A 14,683-nucleotide genomic window follows, 5' to 3' on the forward strand; every position below is an offset into this window, starting at 1 on the left:
CCCACTCCCCCTGTTTGTGTTCCTGCTCTTGCTACCTCTCTCTCTGTCAAATAAATAAATAAAATCTTAGAAGAATTATTAACAAAATGCATATCGCTAAGTAAAAGAAGTCAATCTGAAGAGGCTACATATTGTATGAGTCCAACTATACGATGGTCTCGAAAAGGCAAAAAAACCTATGGAGATCATGTAAGGATCACTGGAGGCCAGCAGTTGCAGGTAGGGCAGGATAAGTTGGCAGAGCCCAGAAGGATTTTTAGGGCAGTAAAATTACACTGTATGACACTATAATGGTGGATATATGTCATATATTTGTCAAAACCCATAAAATATACAATAGCAAGAGTGAACCCTAATGTAAACTAAGGACTTTGGGTGATAATGATGTGTCATTTGTTGTATGTTCATCAAAGGTAACAAGAGTACCACTCTGGTGGGAGATGTTGATAATGGGAGGTTTATGCATGTGTGGGGGCAGGTGGTGTATAGGAAATCTCTGTACCTTCTGCTCAATACTGCCGTCAACCTAAAACTGCTCTAAAAAATAAAGTGTATTAAAAAAATAAAGACATTCATTTTTTACTTAAAAAAACTAAAGTAGGAATAAAAAAAAGAATTACTAACTTTTCAACTCATTTTATGATGCTAATGTGATATCAATAGCAAAACCTGATAAAGATCCTAAGAAAACTATATAGACCAATCTCAAGACCCTGAGATCATGACCTGAGCCAAAATCAAGAGTCAAATGCTTAAATGACTGAGCCACCCAGGTGCCCCCGTATTTCTTTATATATTCTGGACGTGAACCCTTTTGAGGTTCTCTGGATGAATAAGCCTCTACAAGAGAACCTCCCAGTTTCTGGGAGCACTACATCAGAAGTTTCCACACCCCCTAGCAGATGAACACTCTCAGTATTTGGATTCTGGCCTGGGATGAGGTAGACCTCAGATTCTGTTTATAGGTCACTGAGGTTGGGAGACATTGGAGAATAAACTCTTCTTCCTTCCCTCTATACAGATTTATTGCCAAACAGAACAGTTCTCTTTCCTTGAAGTGCCCATAGTTTGAAGTCTGACTTGTATAACAAGTTATGTAAGTTTTCTTTAAAAAAGAAAAAAGTAAGGGGTGCCCGGGTGGCTCAGTTGGTTAAGTGTTTGACTCTTGATTTTGGCTCAGATCAAGATCTCTCAGGGTTGTGAGATCAAGCCCCGTATCAAGCCCTATGTTGGGGCTTCAGACTCAGTGGGGAGTCTACTTAGGATTCTCCCTCTCTCTCTCTGCCCCCCTCCCCTGCTCATGCTCTATCTCTAAAATAAATAAATAAATAAAATCTTTTAAAAAAAGAAAAAAGGTAAAAATAGGGGGTATAGAAGGAAAAATAGGTAAATGGGGGAAAAAAGCTACACTGAAAACCTCATCAGGTGTTTTATCTAATTTTTTTTTAAAGGGCTTGAATTTGAACTTCATCAAGTATATTAGCATCCAGTCCAGTAAAGACGATTGAAATGACTACATTGGATTGGAGACTCAGAGAATTGAGAAGAAACCAATGTGTTGTCTTTATATAATATTTTTTTTGTTGCTTTTTCCTTTATGCAATATTTTCCTTTGTTTTTGACAAGGAGCAACTGTGGGTTTTCTTTATTTAAAGCAACTTTGAATGGTTGTTTTGGTTTTAGAAATGGTTTTGTAAATCTTTTCAGTTTGAAATGATACTCCCTTCCCTATTCCCTTCCAACAGAAATGGGGTTTGAGCATTCTGCCTTGTTGGGGATTGGAATGAGTTAGGACTTTTGTACTCAACAGAACATGTTTTGGAATAGCACAAGCAAAAAAGGTTATCTTTTATAAAGTTCCAAGGATATTTAACAGAATGAGAGGATGTTAATGCAGTCTGTTCTTGGGAACAAATTGGGTGCAGAAAGTATTATCTTTGATTTGCTTCTGCACCTCTGCTTTATTGTGCAATCTGAAGCCAACTACCATGGTTTCCATTTGTTGGACGCCAGTAGCCCTCTCATTCATATCTGTCTTCTTCAACAGATGTGTCAGACTATGGGGGCCACTTAGTCCACATTCCAAATTCTTGGGAAGGAATCTAATTGGGTTCATCTTGGGTCAGGGGCTTATCCCAGAGCAATCAACTGTGGCCTGGGGGGACAGGGTGCACCATGTGAATGAGGCTTCTCTTTCTGCTAAATTATGGTTGACAAGTGGAGGCAGACTGAACTAGCTACCTAATTTGTGGGGCCCTGTGCAAAATGAAAATACAGGGCTCCCTTGTTCAAAGATTATTAAGGATTTCAAGATTGCAACAGCAGAACACTAAACCAAGGGTGGGACCCTTCCAAGTGTAGGGCTTGGCCTATGACTGCACAGGTCTCATGCCAAGAGGCTGCTCCATGCTCTGGACCTGGAGGAAGAGCCTCCAAAATGAATTTCTAGACCCCATATGTCAAGACTTGGAATGAGGGATTCTTGTTTTTGGAATTCATAACTTAGACTAAGGGTTATGTTTTCCACCTCCCCCCCGCCCCCCCCCACTTCTTTATCTCCTCAGATCCAGTAACTTTATGTGGAATGGCTTGAGTGTGAATAAGTTGGATTTTTAAGTCTTCTGTCTCTTCCTTTCTATTATGAGGCAATGATCTGGACGGTTGTACAAAGTGTGCATTTGACTTGGGTCAGTCATCCTCATAAGAGTTGATGAAGGAGTTAATGTCCTTTTTTTAAAAAAAAAAAAACCTTTTTACCAAAAATACCCCCCACCTTTTTACCTTGAACTATTTTAGACTTACAGAAAAGGTGCAAATATAGTCTTGAGAGTTTTCATACATCCCTCCCGCATCTTCCCCTAATGTTAACATCTTACATAACTATAGTACAATTGTCAGAACCAAAAAAATTAACTTTGGTACAATACTACTAACTAAAGACCTTTCTTGAATTTTACCAGCTTTTTTGCTCATGACTTTTTCTTGTTCTAGGCTCCTGACCAGATCCCACATGGCATGTAGTTATTTCTCTTTAGTCTCATGCAGTCTGTAAAAGCTCCTTTGACTTTGTCTTTCATGACTTTGACTTTTTTGAAGAGACCGATCAGTTATTTTGTCAAATGTCCCGCAATTTGGGTTTGTCTGACGTTTTCTTATGATTAAGCTGAATGTTACGGGTAACATTGTGTCCTCAGTGCATTGTATCAGGTTCATGATTTTCTTTGTCTTGTTACTGGTGATGTTGACCTTTATCACTGGACCAAGGGATCAGGTGGCTTCTGCTAGATTTAGCACTGTAGAACTACTATCTTTCCCTTTGTAGTTAATAGATATCTTGCAGGAGATATTCTGAGACTATGCAAATTCGGCTCCTCTTCAAACTTCTGCCCACTCATTTTTGCACTCTTCAATAGCCCTTTGTGCAACAATTACTCGTGTTTAGCTAATGCAAGTGTTTTCTGCAGTTCTTTTTTTTTGTCTCTAGGCTTGTGGTATCCAACCGAGGGCTCATGTTAGTTCTTCCCATCCTTTTTAGTGTAGCTATGTTTTTAACTTACAGTAGGTTCACTTAGTATTTTTTATTCCATTTGGGCTCTCTCCACGTCCCAGTTGGTTTTAGTTATTTCTTTATTTGGGGGGTATAGGTAACACTACCATTGTTCTAAGAGTCAGAGCTACACAAATATATACTCTGAGTATCACTACCTCCTCACTCCTGCTACCCCATTCTCATTTACCCCCCTTTGCATCTTTTTCCCACCTATCCCCTACAGGAAACCAATCTCCTTAGTTTCTGGTTTATCTTTCCTGTACTGTGTTTCTTTTGCACAAACAGACAAATGTAGCATATCTTCTTATATACCCTTCTTTCTTAGGGCGGCATTTGTGCTTTGCATTTTTCACTTAGAAATATGTCTTGGCAACCACTTTCCATCAATTCACAGTTCTTCCTCATTTATTCTAATAGCTGCTGAGTATGCCATTGTGTATTGTACCATAAATGTACAAACACTTAGATTGTTTCCAAAATATTGCAATTACAAATAATACTGCAACGAATAACCTTCTGTGTGTGCCTTTTCCGCATTGTTCAAGAGTACCTTCAAGGGAATGTCATAGATACATATATACATATATCTATTTCTTTCCTTCCAGTCCTTCTGGCCAGAACTGAGAGCTATGTTGATGTTACTGTCTCTTTCATGCTTTGTTTCTTAGCTCCCATGGTCTTTGAAGTCTGTAATCGCTGATAGTAAGCACAGATGGTGGTCATGAGTACATGAGTACATTTTCTCAGAAAGTCTTCATTCCCTGACTAGGCCAATAATTTGGGTGGCACCCCCAGTCTTGTATTATGGAAATGGTTCTCAACCTTGTCTGAACATGAGAATCACTAAGAATCTTTTAAATATATCAGTGCCTAGGAATGCTCTAGGTGCAGAATCTCTGGGTGTGGGACTCAGGCATTTGTATTATTCTAAGGTGCCCCAGAAATTGCAATGTGCAGCTCAGGTTGAGAACTACTGGGTTAAATCCTTGAAATGTGACAAAAATCTCCTGGCCCTTACCATATTTCCTGTGATTTGAACTAGCTGCCAGAGTGTATCCTGGCTGACTTGGAAGGTGTTCCACTCAGAGAATTCCTGATTTTTACCTGGAGAAGAGGTAAGTATCAGTTGGCTTAATTTAGGGAGATCTGTAAAAGTCTTTAGTGACTTTTAGTCAACCTAGCCAAGAAATAAGTTTTTTCGGGTGCCGGGATGGCTCAGTCGTTAAGCATCTGCCTTCAGCTCAGGTTGTGATCCTGGGGTCCTGGGATCGAGCCCTGCATCGGGCTCCCTGCTCTGTGGGAGGCCTGCTTCTCCCTCTCCCACTCCCCCTGCTTGTGTTCCCTCTCTTGCTGTGTCTCTCTCTGTCAAATAAATACAATCTTAAAAAACAAAAATAGGGCGCCTGGGTGGCTCAGACTGTTAAGCGTCTGCCTTCGGCTCAGGTCATGATCCCGGGGTCCTGGGATTGAGCCCCGCATCGGGCTCCCTGCTCCTTGGGAGCCTGCTTCTCCCTCTGCCTCTCTCTCTCTCTCATGAATAAATAAATAAAATCTTTTAAAAAAAATAAGTTTTTTTCTCATATAGAGTCTGAATGACAGTGACAAGTTGCTTCAGGCCAAGAAGGAAGAATGTTAAATTTCCTTTCTCCCCTTCAACACACAAATCAGGGTACCTTCCTTTGTAGTTGGCAGTATTAATAAGCTCCAACTAACACTTGTAAAGCAGAGCCCACTAGTTATACTGTTTTTCATCAAATCAAAAATACCATGACTTATAAGATACACAGTTATCTTATGTAACACTAAATAAGAAAAAGCCCGGGGCGCCTGGGTGGCTCAGTCGTTAAGCGTCTGCCTTCGGCTCAGGTCATGGTCCCAGGGTCCTGGGATCGAGCCCCGCATCGGGCTCCCTGCTCCGCGGGAAGCCCGCTTCTCCCTCTCCCACTCCCACTGCTTGTGTTCCCTCTCTCACTGCCTCTCTCTGTCAAATAAATAAATAAAATCTTTAAAAAAAAATAAGAAAAAGCCCATTGCTAAATAATTACGAGATACAATTGAATAGATTTTTAAATGTGGGGACATGTGCATATCAGAATTGATGAAGTATAGTAGATCTTTAGCCTAAACCTCTTCTTTGAACTCCAAGTCAGGATAGTCATTTGAATTTCTCACAGGCTCTTTAAACCTAACATGTCCCATGGGGCACCTGGGTGGCTCAGTCGGTTAAGCGTCTGCCTTTGACTCAGGTCATGATCTCAGGGTCCTGGGATGGAGCCCCGCATCATAGTGATCCCTGCTCAGGGGGGAGCCTTCTTCTCCCTCTCCCTCTGCCCCTCCCCCTGCTTGCACACACACTCTCTCTCTCAAATAAATAAATAAAATCTTAAAAAAAAAAAATGAGCATACCTCTTTAAAAAAAAATCCAAAAACCTAACATGTCCCAGTCTGGACTCTCCATCTACCTTGCCAAAGCTGTTCATTTTCCTGCATTCTCTGCCCTGTCAAACGGAGTCCCCCATCAAACTAGAAACATGGAAGTTGAGCCAGTCTCCTGACGTTCTTTGCTTTCCATATACAAAAGATCTTCCCCATTCTATCAGTTCTGTCCCCTACCCCTCTCTTGAAAGCACTGCCTTCCTCTTTCCCTCTGTCGTGGCTTTGGGTCAGGTCTTCCTCATCTCTCCACGGGATTACTGCAGTGATCTCCTACCTGCTCTCTACTCCTCAAATCAATCCTACTTCACACTGTCCTTGTTTTCCTTCTTAAACATCGATCCGATCACATTATTCCTTGTTTAAATATCCTACAAGACAAATACTGCATCCGAAAAACAGGCAAAGTTCATGAACAGGCCACCTCACAGAAGAGAAAAATACACATTGATACATGTGAAAAGTTGCTCATGCTCATCACGAAATAAATGTAACAAAGACATTTCCCCCTATCCAACTGGCAGAGTTTGAGAGAACTGATAGCAACGAATGATTACAAGAGCGTGCAGAAGTACTCCTAGTTACGGCTGTTGGTAGTCCGATATTTTGGGACGTCGTTTTCGCCACGTTTTGGGTTTGTGAGCAAACGCAAACTGCTTCCTGTCTCTGAGCCTCAATTACTGAATTTGGTCAAATGGGGCTGATATCTACCTTAAGGGCCTCAAGAAGTGAAATAATTCTGGGTAAAGTGATTTGTAAATAATAATAGCTAACATTTTACAGGGCGCTTGCTGTTCTAACGGCTTCGTATGTGTTAGCTCATCTAACCTTCACAATAATCCTGCGGGTCCTCTCAGTATCACCCACATTTTTACATAAAATAAAACATTGCCCAAGGGGCGGGGTCACCAAGGAGTGGAGCTGGGATTACGGACATTAAATCTACACAGGGGCATGTAGCTCGAGTCCTGTTTTTCCAGAAAGCCTACGCCATTATTTTCCTTCTTAGGATAGCCCTCTGAACCCATAGTCGAAACTTGCTTATGTAGCTTTTGCTCTTCGTTAGAAACCACCAACTGGCCTTCTCTGATTGCTTTGTGTATCTCATCACAGTCCCGTCTGATAGAGCTCCGGGGACCTCAGCCCACCTCTCATTCCAGTTCGTTTTCGGCGTCCTGCTCAATGCTGGGTACACTGTAAAACCTTAGATAGAGGCCTAACAAATGCTATCGTACATTTCCGTGGGACCAAAGGCATAGCCTTACAAATATGAAGTAATTTTCACGAGACTGAAACATACACAGTAAGAAGCCTACACACTGGTGAGTACGCGCCTTGAGGACTAATAGCTCCGCTCCACCCCGAGGCACTGCGGGCGGACCCTTCCCGCTTTCCTACATCCCTCGGACTTTGTCCGGAACCTTTCCTGCGGCATCGGAAGCAGCCTGCCCGGACATCGCCCCTGACACACAACACCGCCAGGACTAGTAGTCTAGCTATATGCCTGAAATTTCTAGCTCACTTAGATGACTCGGGAGAAAACGGCTTCAAATTCTTGCACTTTTTAAAGTACTAAGTGACGATAACATTTTTGTCCCTTAGTCAATAGCGTCCTGAAATGATTCCGAGGAGTTTGTTCTTTTTTTTTTTGATTAGGCATTTATATGGACAGCCCATTCGAAACGAACAAGGAAGGCGGGGGAAGAAAGCGGAAGCCGCGGGGTCTTCTAAACCAGAAAGTCTCCGGAGCTTGCGCTAAGCTATTTGCGGCGCCCCCCACTTACACGCAGGTCTCAGAAACAGGCGGGGGGAAAAGGCGTCGTACCTGGAGCTGAGACCAGGCGGCCGGAGTCCTCAGGGATGAACCTCGAGTTGCTGGGTGAGGAGGGCTATGGTTGCGTCTTAGAAAACCCTTTGGTCCTGGAAAGGAGGGAACCCGGGCGGGAGAGACTCAGGCTGCAACCTTAGGGACATAGTTCTGCTGTGGATCATTGGGCGCTCCTGTTATGGAACAGCAACGGGAGGAGGAAGCCCAGCTTCTGCCTAAGCAGAGTGCATTGCCTTTCCCAAGGCTACTTTCATATCAGTGGTGGAGCGGCAAGCACAGTTTGTGACTTCGGTTTGATTACAAGGATCGAAGGTGCTGAAGTAGCCCAGAGCAGGCAGGACCAGAGTTTTTGGAGAAGAAGGAATCTGAGGATGTGAGGCTTGAGGTGAAGCTTGGAAGACTTGTCAGGGGTTTGGGTGCCTGGAAAAGGTAGACTGTTTTGTAGAAATACAGGATGCCTAAGGAGGGGAACTTGGAGATCTTCTAGTTGAAGTCCCTCATTGGACAGATGAAAAAAGTCTTAGTGGGTAGTGACTGGAAGGCACTGAGTAAATGGCATAGTTGGCACTGGAATCCAGTTATCTTGACTTTCTATTTAACCCCTCAACTACCGGGGACGGTGTGTAAAACACTGAGAACTACAGAAGCAGTTGCTTTTTGTCAACCTCTCTGAGTCATTTCCTCCCTATCCCTTATCCAAGTTGTTTAAAAACTTAGGCCCTTCTAGGTTTTCATTAGGTGTTTAGCATGATAGTCTAGTGATGTCTGAGGTTTTCCAGATTTCCTAAATGACTTGCTGTAAAGTTAAGTTTCTTTAAAAAAAGAAAAAACACAAACAAAACTCAGAAGTTCTACTGGATGTTAAAAGGGCTACAGAGATTTTAAAGAAATCGTCCTTACCTTTAAGGAGCTTTTTGTAAAGCAAGGAGATTAAGGTGATTATCTAAATAGCCATAATATATTGCGGAACATAGGCCTTTAAGGGTCATTACCAAGCGCTAAGAACATTTAGAAGAGGGAGTGAATGTCTTTGAGGTAGGGGAAGAAGGGTATCCAGGAACAAAAAATGTATGGAGGAGTTGGGAGTTTTGAGTGGACATTTAAGATTAGTAAAATAGTGAAAGACTGAAGCATGAAGATATAAGGAGAAGTGCGTGTTAGGAATGTTTGAGCTAAGACATCAGTGTGGAAACACCTAAAGAATGTTCCTGCTTGGCCAGGTTGTGGGTACTGTGAATAAAGGAAGGCCAAGAGATGCTGTCTGTTCTCTGGAGGCTCTTGAATGCCCAGCTGAAAAGTTTGTGCTTTTTAAGGGAGGTAGGGCAGATCCATTGAAGGGTTTTGACCTGGTAAGTAACTTAATCAGAGCTATGATTTTTATTATTTATTTTTTTAAAGATTTATCTGACAGTGGAACGCCTGGGTGACTCGGTCGTTAAGCGTCTGCCGTCGGCTCAGGTCATGATCCCAGGGTCCTGGGATCAAGCCCCGCATCGGGCTCCCTGCTCAGCAGGAAGCCTGCTTCTCCCTCTCCCACTCCCCCTGCTTGTGTTCCCTCTCTCGCTGTCTCTGTCAAATAAATAAATAAAATCTTAAAAAAAAAAAAGATTTATCTGACAGCAACATGTCGTTGAGTCTTGGTTGGTGTCAAACCAGTTTGGAGGGCTAGAGTAAATGAGTGATAAAGAAGGCCTGAGCTAGGAAATGGAACGAAGAGACACTGAGGAGGTAGAGTTCACAAAATTTGAGAATTGATTGCATTTGGTGGTAGTGCCGGTGGTGAGGAACTATGAAGTGAAAATCATGGGAGCCAATGGTGGTATTACTGATAAACTTTTAAGGAAATTGGGAAAAGAGAGCATTGGGCATGTTGAGTGTGGATCTGGGGTTCAGGAGGTAGGTTTAGATTTATGAGAGAGATGTGTTACTTTTACTGCAGGTGGGCTTGTTGAAACCTTGTGAGTGGATGACAAGACCAGGGGAAAAGGTGGGAGGGGCAGAAAGAGAAAACTGCAGAGGGCAGAATCTTGGACAATTACCTATATTTTGGAGTTAAGAGGAGGAATAAATGATAGTAAATTAAGAGTTATATAGTACTTATTATGAGCTAGGCAAATTTTTGCATGCTTCTATATATTTATCCATGTAGAGGTGGAAAAGGATACTCGTTGGTGTGCTCTCAGAAGCCAGGTGAAGAGCACTTGAGGCTGAGAGCTGAGAAAGGACTGCTTGGTATAGTCCTTAGGCACTTGGCACCCCTCAGCAACTTGAGTGGAAGGCAGATTACAGTCATTTTAGGAAGGTGTGGGAGGCGGAGTGGAGACCAGAGGTCGACCCTTATTTTTAAAAACTTCAGGATGGAGGAAAGGTGATAGATAGGCTAGTACATTGAAAGAAATAGTCATAGGAGAGGTTTTTCTTGAATGATACAGAAGATTTGGGAGGGTGAAATTTAGGAATATTTTGCATTGGAAGTTTAGACAATTTATTTATTTTTAAAGATTTTATTTATTTGAGAAAGAGCATGTTGGGGGCCGGGCAGGAGCAGAGGGAGAGGGACAAGCAGACTGATTCCATGCTGACTGTGGGGCCTGATGTGGGGCTTGATCCCTTCACCCTGGGATCATGACCTGAATCGAAATCAAGATTCGACACTTAACTGACTGAGCCACCCAGGCACCCAAGGAAGGTTAGACAATTTAAAAGAAGGCTGGGCCCATAAATCTACATTTCTATGGAAATGACTGAGGTTTAAAGGAGAAAGTTAATGATTGCAGATAAAAAGCTCAAAGGAGCAGAAGTGAGTGATTGTGGGAGCATGCATATGAAAGAATATCTGACCGGATAAAGGAAAGGAATGATAACGCTCCTAATGCGAACTCAAGATACTAATTTTATTTCTGCAATCACTTTTGAGCCCTTGCCATGTATCCGACAGTATGCACTGGAGATACAAAGTTAAATAAGAGTTATTCAGAACTATTTTTACTACAACTCACAGTAAGAAATCTCTTTTTCTTTTTCTTGAGGGAGAGGGCAGGGAGGGGCAGAGGGAGAGAGAGATCTTAAGCAGGCTCCATGCCCAGTGCAGAGCCCGATGCCGGGGCTCGATCTCACAACCCTGAGATCGTGACCTGAGCCGAAATCAAGAGTCAGATACTCAACTGATTGAGCCACCCAAGATGCCCAAGAAATCTGTTTTCTATCACAATCCGTCATATATTCAAATATATATAACTGAGTTTCTCAAAATTATACTTAATCCCTGTTATGCCCAGTGTCCTCTGATGTCTTCTGTTCTAATCTATTAAAAACCTTGTTGGGGCTCACTAAATTGATTTATCCACTTATGGTGGGTTGGGTCCTACTACTTGAAAAACACTGAAATAAGATACAGCCTTGGCCCTGAATAAATATGTAGAACTAGGGGGAGCGAAACATAAATACTGTGTCTAATATGGAACCGTAATAAATGAATGCATTATGGGAGTTTAGCTGAAAGCAATTAATTCTGCATTGTTGAGGTTGGCAGTAGAATTTGGGGATGATAAGCGTCATTTAACCCAGACAGTACAGATAGGGTAGGGTTTTTCCAGAGGAAGTAGTTAGAGAAGGTAATTAGTGCAGAGAAGAGTTGAGGCAAATGTTCTGAGGCATGACTGCATGTGGTATGTTCAAGAAATGGTCAGTAATCTACAGCTGGTGCTTAGGGTGGGTTATGCGAGGTTCTGTACTAGGTGCTGATGGGAAGTTAGCTAAACATGCAGTGGAAGATACTGGTTGGGGCCAGAATGAAATCACTTTTTAAAAATTGTACTTAAAAGTTTAGTATATTGTGGGGTGAGGAAGATTTTTAAGCAGCTAAGTGACAGGTGAGATTTGGGTCTTTGGAAGTTGGCTGTGGCAGCTCTGTGATGGAGGCCACACTGGAGTCAAGGACATGTAGTAATTATGGTAGTGAGGGCATCGGATGAGGGCGGGGTGGGATCCGTTATCTAGACACCTGCAAGTTGCATTTCTCTAAAAGAAACGCCACCGACTGTGTCCTCACTTGTTAGATTGAGGAAACAATGGAGACTGCTACTGCGCACCTAACCGTTACAACAGGGAGGAATTGGCTGGAATCGAAAATAATAGGGCCATTGGGAGAAAAGGTCCGTGCAGTTTTAGAGCTCATGATAGTCAGGTCTTTAAGGAGGTGGATGTTCCGCAGTGTAGAGAATAGACCATATTATTCCGTGTCAGGAGACCAGGAGGAAGAAGGCTGGAAAGGCCTGCAAGCTGAAGGGCAGTTGGAGGAAGGATGTTCACAGGACAGAAAGGAGGAGGCCCCTGGGGAAGCTGGTGTGGCTGTGCTGGAAGCAGTGTGAACTCGGGTTCCGGAAGGGCGGCTGCAAAGAAAGGGCGCATAGCTGAAGTGAAGGTCTGAGCACAGGCTTTGAAGAACAGTGTCAGGAAAATTAGTGTGGTCCAGGGCCAAGATTGTACAAGTGAGGCAACTAGGAACGGTTTGTAACATTATGTGGAGAGTGAAGAGTAAAAAAAGTTTCCTGCTTGGTTGGGCTGGTTGGTGTAATACCAAAATTATTCATTCAGCGCTCAGCAAAGACCTTTCGTGTGCCGCCTGTGGGCTTTATTGGCAGAGGGGAAGTGGGAAGCTTCTAATTTTTCTTTTGTCTTTTCTGGGAAAAAGGATGGTTTTTTGGAACAAATAAAGTGAACACTGGTTGTTGCCAAGAAAAACCCTCAGTAGGTGGAGATTTTAGGTAGGTCACTTAGCTCACTTCTCTTGGTTGAATTACATTCCTTGGCCGTCACGGAGTAACTGGTGGTGATCTTTGAGATTTGTGGAGAGAAAGGGAGATGTACTGAAGGAAAGCACATGGACACATTTTGACTTTCAATAAAGGGTGGGTGTGTTGTGTTTTACAGATGATAGACTAATAACCTTGAGGTCAGATTCGGGCAAGATTCTAGAGGCTTTTTAGTGTAGTTAAGAGTATGGTTTCTGGGTCAGGTTCCAATTTTGCCGGTTTTTAACTGTGTGAACTTGGGAAGTGACTTAACCATGAAGCCTAACTTTATCTGTGAAATGGAATGTAGTAGTCACTGAACCAATGGGAGTTTGCTCCTTGGTGAGTCACAGATATACCAGATGGAGTTGGTGCACAAAATAAACTTTATTTGAAGCAAGTAAGGAGATCATGGGGAATAACTTCCAAAACCATGACTCTCTGAGCAAGCGTGAATGGGTTCCTTCTATTTAGGGTTAGGATGAATATTTAGTTGGGAAGCCTTGTCTTTGCACGTAGAGGTGGACAGAAGGCCACATAAGCCCCTAAGGAAACCTGCTATACATATATTGTTATGTAAATGAGGCTTGTGCTCCTTGTCTGGCGGAGATTTTAGTATTATAATGAGGTAAAGGTAGTTGGAGGTCACTCTGTGGTCCTGCACAGGCACCAGGCAAGGGTTATACTCAAACTGGTCTGGGTGGTCTGGTCCCTGCTGCTTGAGGGGTGGTTTCAGTTTCCATTTGCCTGAGTGAGGAGATCAGTGGGAAAGAAGAGCTTAAGGAAAAATGTGGGACAGAGGTTGGTGAGTACAAGCAGGTGGGCAGTAAAGGTCAGGTCTTGGGGTCTAGCTGGTGACAGCAGTAGTCACTTACTAGTGAATTGAGCGGACTGAATGGGAATATATGGAAGACCTTACTACAGAGCCGGACACATCAGCATTCAATAAGGGGTAGCCGCTAATGATAAATACAGGTTTGAGCACTTGAGAGAAATGATGAGCCACTGTGAGTTTAAGTCTGGAAATCTCATTGTGGTTCTTTAATTTCTTACTTTTCAAACGAACAAATATAGCACATATTTATCACAACAGTGGAAACAGTTCAAACACGCATGCAGAAAAAACTTTCTCCCCTTCCCCAAATTGTAACTGTCTAGAGTTTATCCTTTTATAGCTTACTCCTTGCTCACACAAACATTTAAACAAATTTATTAGGGCTTTGTTTTTGCCTTTTTACAGAAATAGAACCTTTTTATACACATTATTTGAAACTTGCTTTATTCACTTAACACTGTAGGATGCTATTCCTACACATTAGGAGATAATAGATCTAAAAATAGATTTTAATGCATTCATGTAGGTACACACACAGGATACATAATTTTAACAGTAAAATTTCCATGCTTTTAAAAAAAAAGTGGTCTTTTTCTCCCTTGCTGCCTCCTTTTTGTTGGTAATCCCATGTATTTACTACCATATTTTTCTCTGTGCTTATATATACTTGTGTGTGTGTGTGCATGCGCACGTGCACATGATAATAAAAAATGAGATTATATAATATACAATTTGTGTTTTGCCTTTTTTTCTACTTAGTAACACCAATGCAAATTTCTCTAAGAATTAGCATAATTTATTAGTATTTTTATATTTGAATACAATGTAATTTATTCATCCATTCCACTATTAATGGACATTTACTTTGTTTCCAGTTTGGGTAGGTTTTCTTTGTTTTTTGGCCACCAAGAACAATACTTGAAATATTTGTACTTCTGTCCCACTGTTGTGTTTACATCTATGGAGATTAGATTTCCAATTGTAGGATGGCTGAAGTAAGGACTATATATGTTTTGCTTTTATTTTTTTATTTTTTAAAAAATATTTTATTTATTTATTCATGAGAGTCAGAGAGAGAGAGAGAGGCAGAGGCAGAGGGAGAAGCAGGCTCCCCGCCTAGCAGGAAGCCTGATGCGGGACTCAATCCCAGGACCCTGGGATCATGACCTGAGCCGAAGGCAGATGCTTAACCGTCTGAGCCACCCAAGTGCCCCTATGTTTTGCTTTTAATAGATGCTGTCAGA

General features: G+C 42.2%; 1 protein-coding gene across 1 annotated transcript in view; it reads left to right on the forward strand.

Moving 5' to 3' along the window:
- Positions 1-7,716: 7,716 nt before the first annotated feature.
- The window catches only part of RBBP5 (RB binding protein 5, histone lysine methyltransferase complex subunit), a 38,369-nt gene continuing 31,402 nt past the window's right edge, over positions 7,717-14,683 (forward strand). The window contains exon 1 of the mRNA XM_044916317.1: positions 7,717-7,862. Coding sequence (XP_044772252.1) covers positions 7,844-7,862 — 19 coding nt within the window. The 5' untranslated portion in view covers positions 7,717-7,843. The remainder of the gene's footprint in view (positions 7,863-14,683) is intronic.

The sequence above is a fragment of the Neomonachus schauinslandi genome, chromosome 6 (genome assembly GCF_002201575.2).
Source record: "Neomonachus schauinslandi chromosome 6, ASM220157v2, whole genome shotgun sequence".
Classification (NCBI taxonomy): domain Eukaryota; kingdom Metazoa; phylum Chordata; class Mammalia; order Carnivora; family Phocidae; genus Neomonachus; species Neomonachus schauinslandi.